At 32.4% G+C, this 26,594-nt stretch overlaps 1 protein-coding gene across 3 annotated transcripts in view; it reads left to right on the top strand.

The window, feature by feature from the left end:
* LOC145256350 (transcription factor YY2-like) overlaps window positions 1-26,336 on the top strand; it is a 46,563-nt gene extending 20,227 nt beyond the window's left edge. Inside the window, exons 7-11 of one of the 3 annotated variants that reach the window (XR_013863979.1) lie at window positions 3,804-3,866; window positions 15,006-15,081; window positions 20,773-20,815; window positions 22,533-22,582; window positions 25,762-26,336. Coding sequence is in view for 1 of the 3 variants with exons in the window: in XM_080115167.1 (XP_079971293.1) it covers window positions 3,804-3,866; window positions 20,773-20,815; window positions 22,533-22,556 (130 nt within the window). In the remaining 2 variants the exon portion in view is untranslated. The remainder of the gene's footprint in view (window positions 1-3,803; window positions 3,867-15,005; window positions 15,082-20,772; window positions 20,816-22,532; window positions 22,583-25,761) is intronic. The other 2 variants (XR_013863980.1, XM_080115167.1) reach the window with 2 other exon arrangements.
* Window positions 26,337-26,594: the final 258 nt, after the last annotated feature.

The following is a 26,594-nucleotide window of genomic DNA, read 5'->3' as shown; positions in this document are numbered from 1 at the left end:
TACACATTGCTGTTTATCATAAAATAGAGGATTGCTATTATATCGTGACAGATCAAGTTAATCTTTTTTATAAAACTCCCCATGTCTGTCTGTCTCCATATTTTCAAACTCTATCTATTGCTTAGTTTCAATTCTAGCTGATGGCAACCAGATACTTTTTTCTTTAATATTTTTCTTTTTTTTTCTTTTTTACATTTGAAATCCTGATTCTATTAGAGGTAGGGAGTACTGGGTCGAAAAAAGGTCACATCTTCAAAATCTGGTGGGGACCCCCTCAAATCAAAATATAAGGTGTATCTAGGTCAAAATCGAAAAAAATTTGAAAAAAAAAAATTTTTCATCTGTTGGCGGCATTTTTTAGATCTGGGGCTGGTTTTTCAAGAAATATGTGTCCGAAATGTCAATATGAGTGATTTCAAGGCATAATTTTGCTTGTGTATCTCCAATGCCCATTAATGGATATAAATAGTTTCAAATGACACAGGGTCATGTATTTAAACAGGTTTTGTGGTATTCTTGGTCAATTTCGGTCAAAAAATGGCCAAAATTGGCCATAAATTGGCCGAAAAACAGGCAAAAATCACAAAAACCATCTTGGGTCACATAAATTATCCTCGTCCACCTTATTGCTGTAGATACCTAAAATAGACATTGGAGTACGATTATATACAGGTCTCAGATCTTTTGGGGCCTTTTTTGAAGAGAAATAGACCAAATTTTGACCCAAAATTGCCAAAAATAGGACGAAATTGCCAAAATCCTGTTCTCGGTCACTTAATCGATCCTTGTTCATTCCCAATGAATATGAATGACTTCAGACACACATATAAGGCAGAGAACCATGATTATTGACAGGTCTTGGGGTCTTTAAGGGCAATTTTAGGGGTGAATTTGGCCAAATTGGACCTAAAATTGCTGAAAATAGGCCGAAATCGACATAATCCCGTCCTTTTATGATTTCCAAGTGCTTAACAGACTTAACAAAAGTGACTCAGATATACACTACAAGCACTACAATAATCCATCAAACTTGGCTGCAATCTCTTTGTGGTTGTGCAGTGTGAATTGCATGTTTCGGTCCGAAAGAACATCCCAGTCTCCGTTGATTTCGCATTCGACAATTTGATCTGCATCGATAGTTTGCTTATCATCTGGGTTTGGGTACCTCCATTTTAAGTTCTTCCTTTCATAAACACGCTCCAAATGTTCAATTTCGTATTTCTGGTTGTCTAGGATTTTAGTACAGTACCCCAGAAACCATGTTGGCACCCCCTTTACTGTCCACAACACCACACACATCTGATTCACATTCAGGATTAAAGGTAACTCAACCATTTCCTCTGCAACTCGTGGAATGCAAGTGATGGCTTTTAGGGCATCATCATTAGTGGGCAGAGGAATTCTTGTGGATACCGGGCAACCATCCAGGAGTGCGCAAAGATTCATAAGCCGCTCTTCATGAGTGATTTTGTTGAGTTTGAATAGTTCAGGATTTGCAGTTACATCTGATTTGTGGGTGTCTCTGTAATATGCTAACTCAGTCAGGACAATCTTCTCTTGTAATTCTGAATGATCTTTTAGCACCGACATCAATTCTTCAGAACTAACACACGGACCACGCCAACTTTTACAATTTATGAGCAATTTAGTAGTGTAATTGCTTGCGTTCATCGCTTTCTTTATCTTCTCTTCAACTTTTAGACGGAGAAGAGTCTTTTGTTCTTCATTCCATTCGTCTTCTCTTTTGTTCAAAAGTTTTGCAATTGCCGTCGAAATTTTTGATGCACCATCCAATGACACTGTACAAGACCATATCGTTTCTCAAGGATTTTGCTTTGAACTTGTTATTCCTACATTTCGAAACAATAGCACGATGATCGAATACTCCAAGTTCTCGTTCATACATAACATTGTTGCTCTCCAGGTCTTTTCGCTCTTCCACGGTCAACTTGTGTATTTGCGTGGCACGAATGTCATTGTACTGCCCAAATCCGTACTCTCTACCACATTGAAGTTTGATCGTTTTGGATGCATGTACACACATATCTTTCAAAAGTTTTATCTCCAACTCAGATGTCGGTTCCTCAATATCTATATGTCTGTATTGAACAGTGTACGCTTCCAAGGTGTCCAGTTTTCCAACTGAAAGATCCTCAAACAACTTTGGAAGAATTTTGCACAGATCATCCTGCGTTCCTACCTCAACAAGATTTAGGAGAGGTAATGAGACTTTGTACGTGAACAATGAAAGACAGTTCAACTGACTCAGTAGCAATTCACTATCCAGTAACATCCTCACGATCTCGACATGTTGGTTGCTGAGATGAGTCTCGTCAAGAACCATACGAGATTTCAACTGTGTGCTATGATTATGATAAAAATAACATAGCAAGGAGACTCTACATTTCAGAGTCTCATTTTGAACTGACCAAATAAACAAAACAACTCCTTTCTCAAATAACACTGCAATGTTATCAATCATTCGATTCTACTAGTACTAGTCCCCAAGCCCCTTGGGAAACTAGTTAAATAACACTTACAATTTTTGTATGAAGCTTTGTAAGAAACATTCTTATGTAAAATTTACCAGATTTGGAACACTGGACGATTAAGGGTATTTCTTTCCGCAAAATGAATGACATCTAGGGTGTAAATCACTGTGAAAATTGTGCTAAAATCCCGATTTTGTACTAAAAAATGACTTTTATATGCTAAAATAAAACTCAGTTTAGCTATACATTGTGTCATTCCTATCCTAATTCATTGACCAAGTCAAAAGAAGTGAAAATACCTAAGTTTCAACTGCTATTTCTTATCCCTTCTTTTGCAAAGATGGGTATATGGGCGTTTTTGAGCCCCCGGAGCCTAAAAATCTAAAAAATGGCGCCAACAGATGAATTTTGATTTTTTTTTTTTTTTTTTTTTTTTTTTTTTTTTCGATTCTTACCTAGGTTTAGTGCATATTTTGATCTGAGGGGGTCTCCACCAAAATCTGAAGACCCGACCCAGTACTCCCTACCTCTAATTCTATAATAATTTGTCCAGATTTTTATATATATTAAAATATAATTTTTAAGTGTATTTTACAATCGGGTGAGCTAGTTGAAGGCTGCCATCTGACTGAAAAAATGATTTAAAAAAAAAAAAAAAAAAAAAAAAAAAAAAGCTCGTGTTCTGGTGTTACTCTTCTTCTCCCCCCCCCCCCCCCTTTTTATTTTTTTGTCCCCCTGATAAGAGGGATTGGATAGAGTAATTCACTCCTGTTCGTTTGTTCACACTTTTCTTAATAACACTGCTTTGGAATTTAAAAAAAAAATTGCACAAACATTAGTCATGGTAAAAGTAAATTTGTCACTTGTGGAGGGGGACCCTGTGCGCTATAGGTTTTTTTTTTTTTTTCTAGGTGAAAGCGTTCAACTGACTTGCTCATTTGAAAATGTTCTATTATCTATCGGGTTTAAATTAATAAGGTTCGGCTGAAATTTTTGATTGTCTTTTAACTTCTATTGTTGCTCTCATATGCATTAAGCTCTTCAAAATTTCCTACAGAAATTACACTATCACATATTACAGACGGAACGCACACGCACGCACACATGTATGATGACAGTAATAAGAATAGTATTCCGACGAGATCGATAAAAATTCCTGAAAAAGTCTTACAATAAAGACAAAACGTTAATTGACCTATAACTTAATTTGTTCCTTTCTTTTTTTTCTCTCTCATATATATATAGTAATTGTCTTCTTTTTTTTTTTTTTTTTTTTTCTATCCTAAAATCATTTCTGATTGCTAATTTTAGAACGAGATGTGCAGATGAACTGAATTTAATGCAAGGGATCGGCATTTGCAGTTATGATGATGGGTAAGTTATTTATATTTTGTATTGAAACAAAATTCTTGTAATTTTAATGCTGTGGCATTTATTCAATTTTTTTTAAAATTATATTTTGCAATTTGAGATCTTGATTTGATTATTTTGAATGTAATCAATTTTATATTTAACCTTGATTCAAGTTCTGATATTTATATACCAGGAAGAAATGAAGGAACCCAATTCACATTTTTTTTTATTTTCATCCTCCTCCAACTTAAAATCCAATAATACACAAAACTTAAATTATTTCCATCTATTCTCTCAACACTTTAATTTGGGGAAAATAATTTTTGTGCAAATCGCTCCAGGCAAAAGCCACTTTATGTCAAAAGCTGAAAAAAAAAATACTACTTAAAGGTTAAAAACTTGCCAATGATAAGTGTTAGGTGGAATAAATTCTGACCTAGAAAACGCCAACTCTTTCCTTTTTTAGTCAGAAACGTCGCTCATGGAATATGAGGACTAAAGATAAAAATAAGGGGAGCAAAAAAGGTTATGAGGCTGGGGGAAGTAAATGCAACATCCACTTTCTATTTTCCTTAAAATACAAACTTTTTGATTCTCATTTCTGTCCTTTCAAATACTGTTATTTTAGTTTCAGAAGTGTTACTTCTGATCTACGAGGAAAATATTTTGTTCCTCTTCAGAAATTCCCTTATATTAAAATGCAAAAATAAAAATTGGTATGATGTATGCACCTGTGACCATAAAAAAAATCATATTCCAAAAATCATGTAATTGATCAAGTACTTTTATTTCTATAAAGAAAATTTGTAAGCAATCGGAATTTATAGGCATTACAGTATACATTTTGTAAGTCTGAATTCTTGTTGAGTTATCCTTTTTTTTTTTCTTTTTCTTTAAAGATTGTTTTTAAAGTGGTGGACAATACTACAGCTGCTCTTCTGTTACTTATAAAATTTTATTTTCTTTATTTAAAAAAACAAACTACTTAATCAATTTATGTAATTTTTGGAATAAAATATTTTTTTTGTCCCAGCTATGTACATTGTACAGATGTATATTTTCCTAGAGTTATTTTGGAGGGGATTAAGCTGCCTTATCACCTTCATCATGGTTCTATTTGGTTTTTCGTCTTTAGTTTTTCCAATAAATCTCAGTATTTTAAAACTAAGTTCAGACTTGATAAAAAAAAAAAATCGATATTGATGGGCTCTAAATTGATGCCTTATAAAATGTCTTAAGAATTTATTGAAACAAATGCAATGTACTTTTGTCTGTTATGCTTCCCTTTGAAATGGCATCTTCGTTGTTAATCAATTGGATCGAATGTATGCATCTTAATGATTTTTTTCATTTTTTTTTTCTTGTCATATTTTTTATAGTTTTAATTCCAATATGAATTAACACTCGAGTTTCAAAACTAATCTTTCGTATTGGAGGTGTGTGGATATTGTCAAGTGCAGAAAGTTATCAATATTGTTAGTTGAGTGGTGTGGTAAAATCTGAAGTTACTGAGAGCCCCCCCCCCTCCATCCATTCCTGTGGGCTGTTTAGTGCGATGAAAGTTTATTAAAGGAAATGGATGTCTGTAGTAAGTAAATTTGTCATCTTTTAATTGTACACCAGTCAAATATAAAAAGGATCCTCAAAAGAATCTCACATACACATACTGAAGGTGGCTTGTTGAAAAGCAGATGCTCCGCCACCCAACAGGGTTGTATAGAATGTTAAGTTTTGTGTTTATACTTGTGTTAGTACAATTCATTGGATTTGGGAATCAAAAAATCAAAACAAAATCTCAAAAAATTGTGCCCGTTTTCTGAGGCTAAAAAGGATTTATTTTATTTTTGTTTCGAACTTAATTATCCATTGCTCATGTTGATGAAGTGATAAATGTTTATTTTTAAACAATCAATAAAACTAAAATTTATTCATCCAGCATGGTTGTAGCCGAGATTGAACTCCCTACATGAGTTTGTAGTGATTTAAATCTTTTCGGTAGCTGAATATTTATTTGATGCTATCCCAAGGTCATCAAGGGCATTTTTATTTATTTTTATTTTTTTTGTGACGCTATCACCAGATGGAGTGCTTACCATAGCTTAAGAGAGTCCCATCTACCCTCGAGAGAAGGATAGACTGCGCCAGTTTCTCAACCTGGTATTTTACTTCGACGTACATACAGTGCCTCGCCTTCCCAAATGGTCACCCATCTGGTACTGGCCAGGCTCAATGTTGCGTAACTTTGGTGATCTGGCAAAAACCGCTGTGTCAACGTGATTGTGCCGTATAATTTATAGAACCAAGTATATTTTTACGTTGGCAAAAGTATATGCACAATTTACATGAATTTTTATTTTTTTAGGTACCCTGTCCTCAAAAAAAAAAAAAAAAAAAAAAAAAAAATTATTTAAAAATTTGAAAGAATTGGAATCTGTAACTGTATCTGAATCATGACTAATCTTTGCATTGACTGCATCGAAAGTTTCTTGAAGCATCGTCTTTTCTCATGGTGTGAATCCTCCAATTCATGAAATAAGATTTCAGTTATTTGTGAATGCTCTTAACTATCCAACAATATGGATAAATGGAAATATCCTAACAACCAACCCCTCTACGATACTCCTTTCACAAATAAGAGTAGAACGTTTACGATAGCTTCACAACATGTCTCTGTTATTTATTAGAAAAACTTGAAAACATGATTTTTACAAGTTCAATTCGAGAATTTAGAAAACCGAATGTGATATAATTTTTTTTTTTTTTTTTTTTTAATGCGACCAAGTTTCTGTTCAAAATTTGCGTTAACCGTGCAGCAGGCATCGTTTTAAGACTCGATACTTGTACAGTTTAATCAAGACATTAAGAAATATAAAAAAAAAAAGGTTATATTGTACGTATTTGTTTTGGACTGAAGATGTCCGAAAAAAAAAAAATTTCACTTAATTTGATTGAGTAGTTTTTTGCTTTTTTTTTTTAACAGCGGAAAAACGGGTTTTTATGAGAGCGCGTTGAAGTCGGCCATTATAAAATTTATTGAACACGCCACGGGGAGATAACTCTAGTTAAAGTGCCGACATCCCTCCCCATCTTTAATACTAGCTTTTCTTGCCAAACATCAAACCTTTTGCTCAGTATCATAACAAATTGTTTTTTCGCTGTCAAAAAAAAAACTACTTGATGAAATTAAGTGAAAATTTTTTTTTTCGGAGAACTTCATTCCATTACGGATACATACAATTCAAATTTTTTTTTTTTCGATATTTTCATTTTTTTAATGTCTTGGTTAAACTGTACAATTACATAAGACTCTATAGCAGCTGTCAACATCAGACGTCTTTTTTTCTTTCTATAAGGTGTTCAACCTCTCTAGTTTATATTCCCAACAAAACGAAGAGAAAAAATAAATACTAAATTTTCTATGACTATCTTGTATTGACAATGGAAGTTTCAGGAAAAGGGATTTTAATCATTTGATAAAAAAATTATATTAGCAGAACCTGTGAAAATTCTATGGTAGTTGAAAATTTTTAAAACACGAATAAAAAACAAATAACCTCAAATTCAAAACAAATTTTAGCAAATTAACTTTTTAAAACTAAAAGAATTGATTTAAAAAAAAAAATTTAGATTTTTTTTTTTTTTTTTTTTTTTTTTGTTAATGAAAACTCAAAACCCAATACTGTTTTTTTTTTTTTTGGGGGGGGGGTCTGAATAATTTCTTTATATAAATTATAAAGGAACAGATGTCAATTCACTTGCACAGGTTTTTTAATTTTAATTTTTCAAAAGAAACTATAATAATAATAATAAAAATAACTTGGTCTCCTCAACGTGACTTTTTTAAATTATAAAATAGAATAGCCAATTTGAAACTGTAAACAGCCAAAACTTTTGGAGTAGAAATGGTTATAATAATTTTTTTAACTAATAAAGAGCGACTATAAAGGGAGGTAATTCGTTTCTCATAAATTAATGTTTGTAATGATTTTTTTTTATTATTGTGACACTGGACGTACGACGTCTAAATTAATATTTAGATTATTCTAAATTTTTTAATTAATCTCTTTATTAGTTTATCATGATAAACTTACACACACACACATTAAGTTTACTCTTAGAGTTTTGTAATTTTATTAAAAAGATTGCCTCTACCTATATATCTTAATTTTTTTTTCATGAAGACCCCAAAAAACTTCATAGAAACTTGTGTGTGCATGTTGGGGGGTGGGGGTTGGTTGGTATAGTATCTGACTCGGCAATGTAGTCCCATAGATCTTATGTGATAATCTATTTAGCTGAAGGAGACTGCAAATGTTCAGTCATCTAAAAACAGGCTTTGTAGAAGGAGTGTTGTGCAAACATGCAATGTTGAGCCTAATCAGAACTAGATGGGTGACCAATTGGGAATACCAGGTGCTGTATGTAGGACGATGTCCATATCTCCCTGCAAAAAAACTAAAGTTATCTTTCCTGGCATAGATATACAAGCAACTGGAGACTGTTTGCAAATTTGATATTGCCATGAAGAAGCCAGTTTAACCTGCCCAGGGTGAGTGCTGTTTTGAAGCAGAAGCAAACATAGTCGTGTTTCTCTCTTCCTTGTTGTATGAAGTGTCAATGTGATCATCTCGTTGGTATATATGTCATGTTAACACACCATTCACATCAGATGACCAAAGTTAAGCAAAACGGAGTCTGCCCAATACTAGATGGGTTACCATTTGGGAATGTGAGGCACTGTATGTAATGCGCTAGGATGTAGAAATGTCCAAACTATTTGTTGATGTGTTTTATCCACTGGAAGAAATGCATCCTCAGCTTTCATGAAGATATGCATTTAGAAGGAAAATCTCTGTAAAACCTTAAGGTCTACTGTCTACAGATGCAGCATTCACACTTGGTTGATTATGTGGGACCTATTAAATTTTATTTTTTTTAATCGTCCTGTCTAAGAGTGGTAGATGTACCAGTCCAAATGTAGCAACAATGCGTGGATGAACTTAGTCTTTTAAAGATATAAGATACTCTCTGGTATAAGTAAATGTTCTAACATGGTAGAGGGAGCCCATCTTTGTTATGATGCATTTATGATTTCAATTTTTTTGTTAAATAAAAATTTTTTTTTTATAGATTGTCGAAAGTTAATTGGTTTTATTAACACATTTTGTTTTTTGTTAAAATATTCTTTGAATGAAAATGATAATGTTTTTTAACTTTTTATATTTTTAAAATATTGTTGCATAAAGGCCACTTAACAACTTTTCACTTACCTTTTCATAAAGCTATTCATTTTAAGCATAACCAATTTGTAATAGTTTTCTTTTCGTTTAGCAGCTTCACTTTTAATTTTTATACTGGTTTCATGTAACAAAGTAAGAATTCAGCCTAATTTTGAATTTTAGTTTCTGATCCAGAATTCCACTTATATTTAAAAACAAAACAAAAAAAACACTAGATAAATCTGCAGAGTGTACATACCTTTGGCGAAATGAAAATATCATGTTAAAAACATTATGTAAATTAATCAAGTATTTTTTTTTCGTTATTAGAAAGAAAATTATTTTAAGTGATTAATGGGAATTTGTAGACATTACAACATAAATCTTGTAAGTTTGAATTTAGTTATCTCCCCCACCCCACATTTTTATTTATTTTTTTTTTTCGAAAGTTGTTTTCAAAATGGCAGACAAGACGACTGCTTTTTTGTTATTCATAAAATTTGATTTTCTTTATAAAAATCTGCTTGATCAATGTACTTAACTTTTAAAATATATTTTCATTTCATTATGGGTCCATACATCATACAGATATTTTTATTTTATAGCAGGAACTCTGGACGAGAACCTAATTTTATTTTGCAACTTACAAAATAACATTTTTTTTTATTAACTCTTTTAAAATTTCCTCTTTACGATATATTTGTATTGATCTCGTTCAATTGTAGATTTTTATATTTTCGACTTCACATTTGGAAAAGTAAATATTTTTTATCGTGTGAAAATTTGATATTTAATTAAGTTATGCTAGTTGTACATCCACATTCTTTTCTATTGGAAGTTTTAAAATTGTTTTTAGTGACTCGTCGAGTCAGATGAAATATGTAGTCACATGCACGATACATTGATCTGTAACTTGTTTGAAACGAAATATAGTGTTTCTGTTAGTGTTTTATGATTCAACTAGTTTGACTGGTTTATAAACTGCAAATAACTTTGCCAAATGTATATCCTTTTTTTTTTTTTTTTTCAATAAAAATGACTTTAATCAAATGATGCGAAACTTGGTTATATTAAAGTGCATTTAATTCTAATTTTATGTTCACCCCCCCCCCCCCCCCCCCCCCCAAAAAATTTTTTTCACTTTATGGGATTTTTAATTTTTTTTTTTTTTTTTTTTTTTTTTTTTTTTTTTTTTTTGTGGGGAGGGTTTGTAGATTTATTTGAAAAAAAAAAAAAATCTTTTGAAATTGAAACAAAACCTTTAAAATTTCCCTTTAAAAAAAAAATTTTAGGCCCCAAATTTTGTAAACAGTTAATGAAAGGTTTTATTTTTATCTTAAGATCTTTCATGATGAATGGTGACTCGATAGTTAAAATAAATCCACATTTAAAATTTCTTGTTTGGTCATTTTATTTAACTGTTTTGTAGACTACTTACATTTCCTGTCAACAACCTTTTATTGTCTAAACAATGAATTTCTTTATTTTGAATCTTAATTTTTCCTTGGCTATACTAGAAATGCAGTGGAAGCTTGAGATAGGATAATCAGTTTGAGTATAAAACAATGGAGATAAATGAGAACTGTAAGTTTTATTTTGGTGATACCATTGGAGCACAGAAGGTAGGAATTAGGATTGAATAAAATAACTTCTGCATTCACTAACCAGCAATGTAATCACGGTTAACTGCAGGAAAAGACTATCAGGCATGTGTACAGTGTAAAAATGTGTGGAAGTGAAACCTGACCATCAAAGGTTGAGGATGTGTTGCATGGTGAGAAATGAAATGATGGGTGTGTACTGTCAGTCTTGAAGATGAGTTTAGTTTTGATAGCCTTGGAGGAAGATTAAATGTGGACAGTATAGTTAGATGTGTGCAGGAGAGCGGCCATGTTGGAAGAATGTGTGAGAGTTCTTGGGTTAGTAGGCGTAGAAGAGTTTGGGGTAGCAATTTCAGTTTATCGGAAGGTTGACAAAAATGTAGGATGAAGTGATTAAAATCAACTTGAATGATAAAGACGGGGGGGGGGTCTTTAGAAATCTATATTTTAGCTGTTCAACACGTACTAATATGTAAAATAGACGTTAAACCGAATATGCAGATTTTGTGGAGATTGGAGATTTCATTGGATCTGCTCTCACATCTTGGAGTTTCTTACTTTCTGACAATCATCATTCAAAGATTCTTAAGATCTATAGGAATCCAAAAATATAAATCTGTTCATCAAAGTGATATATTGAGCATTTGGTCAGTATTTAACGGTACTGGGCAGATGCTCTATGTAGGAGGACCTCGATACCTTCCAGAAACAACAGCAAAATGCTGATGTCATCATGTACAAGTGACTGGAGACAGCTTATGGATTTGATATCACCATGAAACTTCTTCCTTTGGCGAAAGCTGCTTCAGTCGGTAGTAGCAGATTAAAAATATCCAAAAGTAAAAACCATTGAATTCAACAAGGTTGTTGATAGTGCTCAATAAAAAAGAGCAAAATATTGAATAAGATAGTATTGTCGCAAACAATGGTAATTTTATTTGCTGAAATTTAATAAAATAAGAGACCTGCCTTTTATTTTGCTCATGAAGCTTTTTTTTTTAAAAAAAAAAGGGGGGGGTGAAATATTAGTCCTACATGACTGAACGCTTGAAAAAGTCCACAGAGCCACACATATCTAAAGCTAAGTCAAAAAATAAAAATACCAACAGTGAGACCGAAAATCTAATTAAAAACAATACCACCAGGATTTTTTTTAATTGCATTTGACATTTAATCCTACTCTTGTCTTGATAATCTCAAGTTCTTTTGTTTAATCCAAAGAATTTCTTTTGATCATTGCAAATACTCAGTTCTTGTAATCCTCTCATATTTAATGAACACTAACTTCATTGAATGCTGCCACTGCTGCTTTTTTTTTTTTTTTTTTTTTTTTTTTTTAATCCATAATTTTAATCGTTTTTCATAAACAGAAACATATGCGTCCATTCCATCTGCATCTTCTTGCAATGCATGAATGGTCAACTTCTATTTTAAACTGAAGCATCATAGTTGAAAATGCTATTCCGATTTGCAGCATTTGATTCTGTCGTACTTATTTCAGACTTGTCACAGATTGGAAAAATTGCAAAATATTGGATGCATCTAAATAAAATCTTAAAATTGTTGAAAAAAAAAAAATGACATTAGATGCAGGACAAGTTTTTTTTTTTTTTTTTTTTTTTTTTCCTCCCCTCACTTTCTCTTCAAAATCCATTAATATTTCTTCAATCTTTCAACAAAGTCGGGTTGTGGAAATAAATAAGATTTGTAGCTCCCCCCCCTTTTTTTTCTTCTAATTAATTCCGAATTCTTTTCTATCTTCTCTTCTACTTTTTGGGATTCTGGAAATGCCATTAAACTATATCCGATTGTGAGGCCCCAGCTTGCGGGCTTTGGGGAGTGTGGAGCCATCCTTTAATTGCCATTGCTCCCAGGTCCACTCTGACCTGGAGTGATAGTACCTGTTAGGGTCCCAACTGTTTTCTTCCAAATTGATTCAGCATTAAATAACCTGAAAAAGGTTGATATGCCGTAAAACAAAAACAACCCAACCTCTAGTTTTTGGGTTCCATTCTGTTCCAATATTTGAGAAAAAAAAATTTATTTTTAGGTTTTTCTTTCAATTAGCTGCTGGCTACCTCTCACAATATACACAAGACAGACATCAGCAAATCAATCTTTACATAAATTTTGAAAATCTTTTTATTTTATTTCTCTGCTTTCTTAAAACAAAAATATTTTTAGCTGATAGCGATACGAGTGACACTGAAAATACAAGTGCTTGCATGTTTGATCGACATCTGCAATTGTGTTTTAATATTTGATGACAATTTTTAAAATAAAAAAAGGTAAAGGAAAACACACAAAGGTCAGATACATGCATATTAACTTAGTTTTTTTTTTTCATTTTGAAAAAAATTCTTAGATATTTCATCTACATAAATATATTACACTATCCCCTTCCCAAGGAGTTAATGCTTAGAAAGATGGTATCATAATAAAGGTATTACACTATTGACCACCAACATAAAAAAGGGGAGGGTAATGCCTGGGAGGGTGGTATTTTGAAAACAAAATAGATACTTCGCTACCCTCACCTAAATTTAGCATTGAAACAGTATGACTCAAGACAGGTACCGCATGTCCATTTAATAAAATATATACATGGTGATCTAAAATGTTTTGTTTATAAAAATGTGCATGTTTATTTGCGCATTAGATTCATTTATTCAAATAGTATACAGAATGGTTCAAAAATGTGTTTTTATAATAGGCTGAGCAAAGTTCATGCTTGTTTGATGCCTGTAAGCAATAGACTGTTAGCAGATTGTCGATCAGGACTGAGAAGACAGTGTGCAGGTTTTATATTAGTTTTTTTTTTTCTTTTTTTTTCTCAATATGGATGATCTGACAAGGTTTACAAGTTCATCTCACTGAGGGGGTAATCCTGCGCCTGGATACCATGGGTAAAAATTGAATAAATGAATCTTGCAATAAATAGACAAAAGCATAAATTTATAACAACCTTCATACATAAAATACAAACTATTTAAGACTGAGTTTTGCAACTTTATATAAAACCGTTTAATTCTTAAATCTACACTAACTTTTGTCAATGTAGTATATCCCTCTCCAACTTACAAAGGCCCCCCCCCCTTTTTTTTTTTTTAAACATTAATGACTCGATCCTCATCCAGTCACCATTTGAGTAGATAATTGTGTTTATTCACTTTTCACAAAAAAAAAGTCTGATTGCCAAAGATAAAATTGAGAATTAACTGTTTTTAAAGCTAACAAAAAAAACTGACTTTATCTGTTTTGAAATTGTTCAAAAAAAATTACTGTTTGGATTCTTTTTGATCTGTTACAGTTTTTATTCAATTTTGAAAAGTCACATTTGTTTTATTTCAAAAAAATATTTAGTTGAAATTCATTTTTATCTTACGAGAATTTTGTCTTTTTTTTTTTTTTTTTTTTTTTTTCTCTCCCTCTTTAAAAGATTTCGATTGTTAAAACCACCTTTAATAATAAACATATTCGTTCTATTTAAAGAATATTTAAAGAACTGGCATTTTTCTCCCTTGTCCTTAAACCTTACATGCAAGTATTGAAGAGAAATCTTGTTAAAAGAAATGTATACAGGTAGATGAAGGAAGCCACCATGAAATTTCCTTGTGATTTTATTTTTAATTTAGTTAATGTTTTTCAAATAAAACAAGGATGTTTATTGAATTTTTTTTTTTTTTTTTAACTTATGGAATAAAAATTACTAAAAGATTTATTGAGGGCATTCAAATTTTTTGTATATTTCTATAATTGAGATAACTTGAGCTTAATGATATGTATATACATATTTGCAGACTATTATCCTCATCTTCATAGTTGTTGTGATTTCACCATGTTTCGGCAAAGTTATCCTCTGGCCTTCTTCAGGCGATTAACCACGACGGGATAGGAATGCTCAGTCTTGTATCCCCAGTAATTACTGCCTTCCATAGTTGTTGTCTCACCACATTTTGGCGAACTCTGGCCTGCTTTGGGTAGGATTGAAACGTGGTGCTGTGGATAGAGGTGTTGAATCTTTACAGTTCTATGGAAGGCAGTAATTACTGAGGATACAGTTACGAGATTCAGCATTCCTATCCACCTCGTCGCGGTTAATCACCTGAAGAAGTCCAGAGGATGACTTGATGAAACAATAACACGTATAAAGATGAGAATAATAGCCCGCAAATAAATACACAAATTACTCATTTCAAAGGATTCCAATTAAAAAAAAAAATGTATACACATACTTCTGTTTCGAATTGAATGTGTATACTGTTTAGTCTTTGGTTTCTCAAAAAACAAATGTTTAACTGTGAAATAATGTTTACACGCGCCCTGTTTTATCTCTGTAGGAGCGAATTGCTTATGCTCTAGTCCACGGTGCTCACGTCGGCAAGCCCGAGACACCACAAGCCCCTGAACCTAATGGTTTGTGTCACACTTTCATCGCAGATTATAAAAAATACCTTCTGTTAGTTCTGCTTTCAGTATTGTTCTCGATCTGGTTAAAAGGCGTTACAACAGCATGAAGTTTGACTTTATATATAGATATGTCTATTTCATCTAACTTTTGTTCGCCAGGAAAAAAAAAAAATACAGCTTTCAATAGTGTTGCATGTCTGATAATTCTATAATTCACATGAGCGTAATGTTATGTTTTTTTTTTTTTTTCTTTTTAAAAAAAAAAATGTGTATAATATTGCATGAAGAATGTTTTTCAACAGCTTTTATGAATCTTATCTGCTTTCTTTCTCCTTGCTTAAAACATTCTACATTGCTCTCTGTAGCTTCACAAATTGTTGCTGGGGGAAAATATAGAAGCGCTTTGTATATTCATAAAAAATATTTGTCTTTTGTGGTGCGAATTTGTGTTGTTGAATTTTTTTTCTTTAACTGTTTCTAATTCTTTGCTTTCAAGGGTGATGTATGAATAAAAATATATATACTACTAGACATTTAATAGACAAAGAAATATCATGGTTGATAATAAATATCTAAAATAAATTTGAAATTGTTGGCCTAAGTTGACATATATATTTGGACCAGCTTGATTTTTGTCAACATTAGTTTTTCCGAATTTTCTTTTTTTTTTTTTTTTTTTTTTCTTTTTGTGTGTGGGGGGGGGTGTTAATGTATTTGTCAGACATGTTTAAGCTGTAAAGTCAACGCATAATTTTATAAATAAAATAGAAATTAAGGTGCTTCTGCATTTATCAGCACGCAATGTCCACAAAGTCACTTGTGTGTGTCCGCAGGTGACGGGAATAACCAGAAACGGCAGATCGCAATGCGATGCAAGGAATGGTTAGGCCGATCTCAATAGTAACAACAAATAACCAATGAGACAGTGATATCAAATGCCGAATATAAAAAAAAAAAATGCAGAAGTACCAAAATTAAATTTAAAAAACAAATTTTTTTTTTTTTTTTAATGAGGGGAGGAGGTAGGGGGTGAGATAAAGAAATGTGGTAGCGGTCAGCAACGCAATTGAATTCCCTAGACAGGATGACGGCCAAATAACAATAAGCTTGGGGGGGTAGGGTTTACGTAGCCATTTCCAGTGGTCGGCAGAGAGGAAAACCAGACGTTTTGGATTTCTGTTCACGTGTAAATATATTTGAGACACTTTCTCTAGAGAGTTCATTTTGAGGAAATCGCTGAAAATCGACTCTGCATGTAACAAAGGTTATCACTAGGGTCTACGTGACCAGACAATGATCAGCAAACCATGTTGAGGTCCTTAGCCCAAACAGTAACGCGCACATAACTCAATCACAACTGGGTTACAACTACAACTGGTCTTGTGTTGTTTTGTATGATCATTTATCATTAGGCTACAGCTTTATCTGTGATTTATTTCAGGAGGAATCTTGTGAAGGTTGCCAACATCCATAACTGAAAGAGGTGCTGTGAAACTGACTGAATTCAAACTTAACGCACCCAGATTTTCAGTCCATGTTGTTATCGCAAATCTTTAAAAATGTAAATACTTTTAAATAAACTTGAATAAACGTTAAAAGATTTTCTAATTTACTGGGGGTGGGGGTTCAGTTAAAAAAAAAAAACAAAAAAAAACCTGGCGTAATCGCTTGACTCTCAAGTTGATATCTAGTATAGAATAAGTTAAAAAAAAAAAAAAAAAAAAAAAATAGTAATAATAATGTAGAAGAAAACAAGATAATTTAGTTATGCCCAAATAAGGTAATGCAATTAGATCATGTGACATGTTTTAGAAAATAAATGGATAAATCTAATCTCGCAGCATTGATTGCTTGATTAAAGTACATGGCAGCTATTCGTAAGATGTCGGTCTGCACAATAATACTAATAATAAAACTGTTCTGCAGAAATTAGTTCGAATGAATGTCGTGTTCCTATGTTTTATGGAGATTTTTTGATACAAAAAATAAACAAATGAAGGCTTTTTTTTTTTTTTTATTATAGTATTCATAAAATTGAGTTATTTGTTTTTAAGGAAAAAAAAAATTTTTTAATTGAATAATTTATTTAAAATGGTTGATAAACAGAAAAATTTAATAAATTTACAAAATGCTCTTAAAAGTATTTATAGGATTTAAATTTCAATATTTTGTAAAATGTTTGGTCTTATTGCCAAATCCATTTGTATTTTTTTTATCTCGCATATATCTGTATTATTTGGAATATTCAGATAAATGTTCTCATCTTAAGCGTTATTTTCACAACGTTTCAGCCAGTGTTACTTCCAACCTTCTTCGGGTGTATCTTGCCGAACTCTTGGGATCCAGAAGAGGTGGAGGGTTCTAATGAATTTTAAAATCCTTTAATTTATTGGGGTAGCATGTTTTCATTCAATTAGCTATGACCAGGTAAAAGTCCTAAGGGTGACTGTTCAAATTGGCACTTCTGTGTGACTGTACATACTTGTTACAGAATGAAGATGTCATATTCCAAAAATTATGTAAATTGGTCAAGTAGACTTTTTAAAACTAAGAATATTAAATTTATGAAGTTTAGCGATTTTACTACTAAACTGTGTTGAACATAAGGCTGTGTTTTTTTTTTTTTTTTTTTTTTTTTTTTTTGCGGGAGGGGGGGGGGTCTTTTTTTACCTTTCAACTTTGATTTGTCCCCCCCCCTTTTTTTATTTCCTTGAATTTCATGATAGCCGACATAAACACTATGACTCGCTTAGTCATAAAATTTTCTTGAATAAAAAAAAAAATTGATCAATTTATGTAATTTTTGGAATATGATATCTTTGTTCTGTAACGAGTATTGTAAATCATAGAATTTTCTGTTTTTACTTTTAATTGCTGCCATAAGTGCCAATCTGAATAAGCACTGTCTTAAGTAATTTTCAATTATATTCTAAGTATTGCATTCTAGATTGAACCATCAGTCTTCGGTAAATTGAATAATCTAAATCTGTTCAGTCTCGAAAGACAAAGGATTAGGTGCAGTAGCGCATGTAATTGTGAGGCAAGGGTTGCACAATCACAATCCACACCTATCCTGAATCGGCACTGCGTGAGTCCAGTGGCATAGAGAAGTTCAGGATGACTGGAAACAATGCCGAAATAAGCGGAGAGCACATACAGCTCCTGAAAGTCCCAAATGGTCACCCATTTAGTACTGACCAGGTTCAACGTTGCTTAACTTTGGTGATCAAGCGAAACCCGTGTGTTGACGTGATTATGCTGTACATAATCTAAATAATACGAATTATGGATCCTCATCTTAAAAAATTCTGCATATATTCGTTCGTCATGCAAAAATAAAAGTGAATATTTTCCTATAAGAAATAGAAAACACAAACGGGAGGTGGGGGGGTGTAGCGTGCAAAACCAAAATGAAATTTAAAAAATATACCGGGCAACACCGTAAATAAAATAAAACTGCAGCACATTTTGTATTTGAATATCATAACAATTTTTTCATATCTATAAATCATTTTAAACTTGTCACTTTATTAAAAGTATCTTTGAAGCCAGAAAAAAAGTGCCTTTGGATTGAAAACATCACTGAATAAGTTTTTTCGGGCTAAACTAATTAAGCATAACTTTTTATGCAGAATTTGACTTTATTCATCACCCATTGTCTCCTTTGAAAGTAATGCACGGATTCCAATGTGTTTGATGCGTTTTTGTATAATAATTTATATCTTTTGGGCTCAAAATATGTCTCCAATATCATTTCTGCATTGGAGTCAAATCTCTTAAAGCATGCTTATGAGGTTTGCAAACAGCCAGTAGTCACTAGAAGTCAGATGTGGAGATAATGATGGTTATGGAAGCAATTTGGTGTCATTCATGTAGTTTTGGTCATTGTGATACATAATCTTTGTGGAAGAGCTCTTCATTTGTGGCATCCTTGTCCCTGTTTTTCAAGTATTTCAATGGCAAATGCTCTGACGGACTCTGAGCATTAGTATCCCCTCGATGACAGTATTCTCAATAAGCAGCCCCCCCCCTACACTGTACTGACATACAGAAATTCAAGCATAATGTGAACAGACATCTCGCTGCCTAACTCATAAATAGTATTCCTACAAATCTGGTCCCAACTAGTAGCCCCTCGTGATTAAATGGTCTTGTACCTTGTTTGAGGTGAAATAATAATAAAAAGAAATTTGGAAACGTACCAGCAATGCTATAATATTCAGTTTTTTTTTTTTTTTTTTTTTTTCAAGTTAATCTTTAAACCACATTCCAAAATAGAGGCCAAAACCTTACTTGCTAATGTTTGAATCGTTAACTTGTCATTGTCCACTCGGCTAATTATCAATTTGATTCTGGCATATGGTTTTGATCCATTGTCACATACTGATGCAAAAACTCCTTTTCGGAAACTGAAAACGAGTGTGTAACTGATTTGGATTCGTAACCAGTTTCATTGGTAGAAATTGTTTTGCTTCAAATTTATTGGCCGAAAATGTTTTACTTTTTAAACAGTTTCCATGATGTCACATCTTTTATTTAGAGAATAAAAATCCATTTGTGTGCTGTTTACGGATGAAAACTGGATGAGGAATGTTAGGATTTATCTGACAGACTCCATTTGTCTATCATTGTTTGCATCCTGGCATGCCATGGTGTGTTCATTCACGTGCTATTTCAACACACCCACGCTTCGCATGATTTTTTTTTCCATTTTGTTCGTTTTAACTCCTTATAATCATATTATTTGGATTCATCGGACTACTGTTCTCATCTTGAGTGTCCGGTCGATGTAATCTCCGACTTTCTTCAGGTGTATCTCGTTGAACACCGGAATGTTTCTGTTAAACTCAGGAATTTGGACAGATTTCGAATGGAACCTTGTTTTTTTTTTTTTTTACTTCCAGGGTGGGGTGGGGGTGGGTAGCAGCATGCTCTTGTTCTGTCAGTCATGACTGGGGTAGAGGTCCTATGTAATTCACAATCATATTTTTCAATCGCCCACACTGAGAATTGAACCTTCAACCTTCAGGAGAATATCCCTTTTACAATTGATTTTTCCAAGTACTCTAACCACTGTGCAACGGGTCCGTGTGATCGACAGAAACGTTGTGAAAATCACACTTGAGATGAGAACAGTAGTCCGATGAATCCAAGTAATAATAACCAATCCTCATCTCAAAAATTCAGAAACCTCCTTATAATCACTCCACGTATTGCTTGGTTTATGAATAAGCATTTTTTTCCTCAACGCGTTTTTACTTTAAAATCATCTGACGTTTGTATATCACCTGTGTTTATTAGGTTATTCATAATTTTTAAAAAATTAAGCTAATTGCTAAATATTTTTAGTGTTAGAAGTGGGGGATCAACATTGTGGTATTGTGCTTTTGATTACCTTTTTGCTTTTTAAATGTCTTAACAATTTAGGCTTGAATTCATTTTTTATAAGTTTTTTTTTTTTTATCCCTTCTATTTGTTGCTTTCAATATTTCTGCATTTTTTGTAAAATTTTAGTAATTCTCTAAACTCGCTTTGTGTGTTACATGAGTGCTTGATGCTGTTAAAGTGTTCCGTGCTTTTTTTTTTTTTTCGTACAGCATTAGTTTGTATTGTTCTAATCTGCTGGGAAAAACGTGCTTGTTTTTGTTTTCTTTGTTTTATGTGAAATAATATAACATTTTTGGCCTTCTTATTAAGGTCTCTTAACACAAGATGCTTACTGCTGGACAATTCTGTATATGTAAGTACAGATACTTTGTTTTTTTTTTGTTTTTGTTTTTTTAAAATCTTTTATTCATTTGTTTCTTTTATTTTTTTTAAAAATAATACTATTTCTTTGAATTTTCTTTTGTCTCTTTTCTATCTCGTCTCTTTTCTATCTCGTCTCTTTTCTATCTCGTCTCTTTTCTATCTCGTCTCTTTTCTATCTCGTCTCTTTTCTATCTCGTCTCTTTTCTATCTCGTCTCTTTTCTATCTCGTCTCTTTTCTATCTCGTCTCTTTTCTATCTCGTCTCCTCATTACCCCATGATAAATAAATTTCAAATATAATTTATGAATTATAAAAAATATTTTTGTTTCAAATTAAATTAACAATGGAAACAATCACCCAATCATTTAATCTTTTCCACCAGAAACCCAAGAGTTTCGCAAAAGAAAAATGTGGTGTTATGTTGTGTAAAGTCTAAACATTGCTTTTCTCTTGGGTTGTTTGCAGACGTGTGACATGGGTGTGTTATAATAAACAGTAACTCCATTTTTTTTTTTTTTTTTTTTTTTTCATTTAATACAAAAAAAATCTCGTTAACTAATAAGTAGGTTTGCACCATTTTATAATATGAAGTGGCATATGTCCAGAGATGCAATTGAAAACTAAGCCAAATACAAAGATCTTAGTAAAAAAAAAAAAAAAAAAAAAAAATGAAAGAAATCCAATGGTGACATTATTTTTATATATAATAGATTAAGTATTTGTGCCAGACATGTATAAACACGTAGGACATTTCTTTCATAACTAAAAAATTCTAGAAATTAAAAAAAAATACAAAAAAAAAAAATTAAGAGGTGACAGTCATATATAGAATATTTGCATACTTATTCCAGGGCAATACCAGGCATGCCTGCCAGTTTATTTTTAAAATGGGAGAACTTGTTTTACTTTGGGTTTATTAAAGTGTCTACTTTTGTTGACTGCATTGCAATCATGATAAAATACAAACAGTACTATGCTATTTAAAATTATGTACAAGTTGGTACATCCCGAACAAACTTCATTGTTTTCTCCACTTCCTGTACTCTCATGCAGTTTCCAATTCTTTTGCTGGAAAGATTCTTTTGAGTCCCATCTTTATGGCTCTCTAGATGTCCTGCACACTGTAAGTATGAGGAAAATATTTTAGGGGGAAAAAAAAAATCACATGTCAAAATTGGCTTAATATGAAAATTTGGTTAGAGGATTCGCATATATTCATAGTATTGTGAGCAGGAGCATTGTCATGGTGAAAAAGAACTGTAAACAAGACACCTGAAACAAATGATTTCCCCTTCTGAATGGGATTTTCCTTCCCTTCTTTGCACTGGAAGCATCCTTCTATGATGTCCTTCAGCTCACTTGGTCATTACAATCCGTTTGATGGTTTCTATACAGGTGAAGCACATTGCCTTGATGCTGTTTTTATTGCTCTGTGTTCCTCGTTTCTTCCTCAGTATTCAAAGCTGAGCGATAAGAAAAAGGGATTTGCACCAAGCCATGTTAAGCCAAGATCAGTCGCCAACTGTTTTAAATAACCTGTTTATCTTTTGTTCTCTCTTCGTATTATGCAGTTTTTTTTAGTTTTTTTTTTAAGTCTCATATTGTTTGAAGTATCAACTTTTCTGTGTGTGTGTCCCCCCCCTTCAACCGATTGCTTAAAAAAAAAAATGCAAATAAAATCTTTTTTTTTTTTCTTTTTTGATTAGGGTGAAGAAGTGGATGAATGTTAGCAGCCTTTCTTTCCTGGAAACATGCGGTGAGTTAGTCCTTAATATAATATAATATATATATATATATGCGCACACACACACGCAGTGTTTCAGAAGTGTTGGGCACACTTCAAGTTTTTATATATGTTAAAATTATGTAACATGAAACTGTTAAAATAAAAAAATAAAAAAATAACTAAATTCATTAATAATTAAAAATGTCCGGTACATTTTTTGGTACTCATGCAGAGAGTGATCCAGATGTAACACTCGGCGCACACCCGCCTTTCATCGGAACATGTCAATGTCCGAAGTAAGCCAAGCGTCGCTGAAGAAATTAAGCTGTCTGACATAACATACAGCTGAGCCAATGACAAAGTAGTGCAATGATTTTCAATGCAATGCGTAGTCACAAATTCAAAGCAACAGACGGCAATTTGGAAGAGGAAAAAAAACAAATTAGTAAAAAAAATAAAAAGAAAACATTATTTCGTACTTTCACAGCAGAAAGAAAAAAACAAAAAAACATGAATTTTACAGCCTTAAGTGAGCAGCTGAAAGCACCAGCCGGAGTCCTTGACTTTTGTCATGGAAAAATTTCTAGAATGGCGGAAACTTTGCACCTGTGTCCACATGATGCACATCTTATGAGAAGAAAGGTAAGCGATGGCTATGCCTGGAAGTGTCAGGCTACCAAATACCGAACCTTTACATCATTTGGACTTTTTTTTTTTTTTTTTGTCAAGTCTAGGCTGACGATTGCCATCATAATTAAAATAATCTACTTGTGAGCGTTCGAGCAAGCGACACAGAAAGACCTCCAGTGCGAATGCGGAATACGATCTACGCACACCATTAATAAAACAACGGTCTGAGGAAACAATATCTGTTTTAATATGTAAAAAAACAAACTATCCCACCATGTTTTGTTTCAACTTTTCTAGTTTTCAGGTTTTTCCATGAGGCAAAAAATAAATAAATTAAAAAAAATAACACCCCCTCCCCCCCAAAAAAAACAAATAAATTTGTTTTCAATTTTTCTTGAAAAAAACTTTAAAAAAAAATTCCGTGAAAGTATTTATTTGACTTACCTTTGAACCTTTTCTCAAACAAAAACATCTTTGACATTATTTATTTAAAAATATATATATATATAGCAAAAAAAAAAAAAAATTGTTATAAATTTAAGGTAGGTTTACTTTTCTTATGCTTTCATCGGCGACACTCGGCTTACTCCGTCTGTTGACGTCATATTCCGAAGAAAGGCGGACTCTGTGTTACGTTTGGATCACTCTCTGCATGAGTACCCATTTTTTATCTGCAATAGTTTTTGAGATATTCAATGTTTAAATGTATTCACAAGTTCTGGAACATCCTGTGTGTGTGTGTGTGTGTGTGTGTGTATATATATATATTTATATAAAATGGGTTAATAAATTCCAACGAAAGAAAGATGTATATTTAAATAAGGGCGTAGTCACCAACAATGTGTATTTTTTAACATTATTTTATTATTCCGTGTCTTGGTTTTTCATTAAGAATTATGTTTGGATCATTGTAATAATGTTTTTAAGTCATTGAAATCGTTTACGTACGTTTTAGACGGTCTGATGCGTCCTCGTCAGAAATTATTTTCAAATGTGTAAAAATGGCGATTTTCTTGTTAGTTTGAAGTTTTTCCAAGGGATGGAGGCTTGTAAGTGTTATACATTGGTATGCTGAATTTTTATTGCTTTTTTATTTGGTTTGTCCAGGGAGATTTTGACCTCGCTGTAGTCAGTCGCTATCTCTTTCTGCTAATGTGTTTTTCTTTTCCTTTAGGGTGGGGTAGGGTGTGTGTGTGTGCGTGCGCATGTGTGTGTTTGCTTTTATTGGTTTGGGAATGTGTATATTGTTTTATAGTATTTTGGGGTTATTTGCTTTCTTAGGAAGGCGGCTGTGGTCCGAGGTCGTTACTAATGTGTATGTGTGGGGAGGGGGGACTAGCTCTTCTGAAGTAAGGGTAGGGGTGCTTTCATTCTATTTTGATATTTATTTTTTGGATTCTTGGATTTTAGTATTGTGATTTTTCGTTTTAGTCTTATATTATGTTTGTTTAGAAAGAGGGGTGTATTTAAAATAAGAGCAACATCAAAATTGCAGATAACAGACACCTCTGTTTCAAAAGATGTACACACATACCCTTACTTCAGAAGAGCCAGTCCCCCCTCCCCACACATACACATTAGTAACGACCTCAGACCACAGCCGCCTTCCTAAGAAAGCAAATAAGGTCAAAATCTCCCTGGACAAACCAAATAAAAAAGCAATAAAAATTCAGCATACCAATGTATAATAAACACTTACAAGCCTCCACCCCTTGGAAAAACTTCAAACTAACAAGAAAATCGCCATTTTTACACATTTGAAAATAATTTCTGACGAGGACGCATCAGACCGTCTGAAACGTACGTAAACGATTTCAATGACTTAAAAACATTATTACAATGATCCAAACATAATTCTCGATGAAAAACCAAGACACGGAATAATAAAATAATGTTAAAAAATACATTGTTGGTGACTACTCCCTTATTTAAACATATATATATATATATATATATATATATATATATATATATATATATATATATATATATTTTACAGATTATTTAAAAACTGTTGCATATTTCAGATGTACTATGATTTCATTGACGTGGATTGATCTTTTACCATTTAAAAAGCCACTAAAAATCCATTCAAATTATCAGCAACTCACGAAATTAAAACAAATCGAAGAATAGGATCCAAAGCAAATTCACCAGTAAATCCTACCAATCAGAAGCTCGACATTCAAAATATAACCGAGCATATATAAATAAATAACAATTTGGTTAGATTCCAAAGGCCAAGATTTTATTCATCTTGCCAATCTTTTTTTGGATAGATTTACAAATCTTTTTTGTTTATGGTTAAACAACCAATATTTGTATGTCAATACTGGATACATCTTCTATGGACTGCTCAAAAAAGAAAAAAAAAAAAAAACATTTCAGAAATGTAACTAGTGTAAATAGTTTAAATAATATTGACTATTTTTGTGATTATTACAAAGAATAGATTACATGTATGCTGCTGAAAACTCATGTTGTTTCAAAGAGCTCAATACTTTCCTCCTTTGAATGTTGCGGTATTTCTGACCTTTTTAACAAGTTTTTCTTAATTTTTTTTTTTTTTTTTTTTCCAGAACTCCAAATTCAGAGTACTGTGGTCTGACTGATGGATATTTAAGCAACTTACTCAGATCTGCAGGATTTAAGTCCTAACAAAGGGGGGTGGGGGTGAAAACAAATTGATAGTATTATGTTCTGTAGATATGTACGAGAAAATAAAAAAAAAATTAAATAATAAAAAAAAAAAAAGTGAAAAATGAAATATTTGGAACTTTATAAATGCAGCAATCCAATATTTTGCTGAAGACACTGACAACCAAAAAAAAAAAAATTTTTTTTTTTTTTTTTTTTTTCCCCATCTTGAATTCCATTTACCTTGACTATTTTAGCTCTCCATGTATCTAACCGGTCTGTGTCTTGCAAGACAGACTCATCTATTACATTGTAATATTTATATAATTTCCATATGGCAGTAAATGGTTGTATTATGTCCCAATGTTCTTTTCTCTTTCCTGGACATTTTCTCCCCACTGCTTGCTTCAGGATTCTCCACTCAAATTCTTGCAGTAACATCTTTTATGTTGTCAACATCAGCAGCAGCCGTCACTGCGACTTAAAAAAAAAAAAAAAAAAAAAAAGGTTATTTTTACTACAGATGCTAACACATGGTAGTCAATGTAGTTACTCGGAATGGATCACATTATATACCCTCTCCCTTCTCTGCTCTCAGTTTCTTTATCCGAATGAAGCCTTGTTACCATAATTTTGTACGTATGACTACTGATAGTCAAGCTGCCACAAGCACAGGTTAGTTTTTATTTAAAATTCAACCTAATAAAAAAAAAAAAAAAAATACAGGAAAAAATCTTTGATATACGTATCCATTTATCCATTATAGGACAAAAAT

This window comes from Euprymna scolopes, chromosome 32 (genome assembly GCF_053919585.1).
Source record: "Euprymna scolopes isolate OS-2025 chromosome 32, ASM5391958v1, whole genome shotgun sequence".
In the NCBI taxonomy this organism is placed as follows: Eukaryota; Metazoa; Mollusca; class Cephalopoda; order Sepiida; family Sepiolidae; genus Euprymna; species Euprymna scolopes.
The sequence above is the reverse complement of the archived record's forward strand: the minus strand, read 5'-3'. Positions and strand labels throughout refer to the sequence as shown.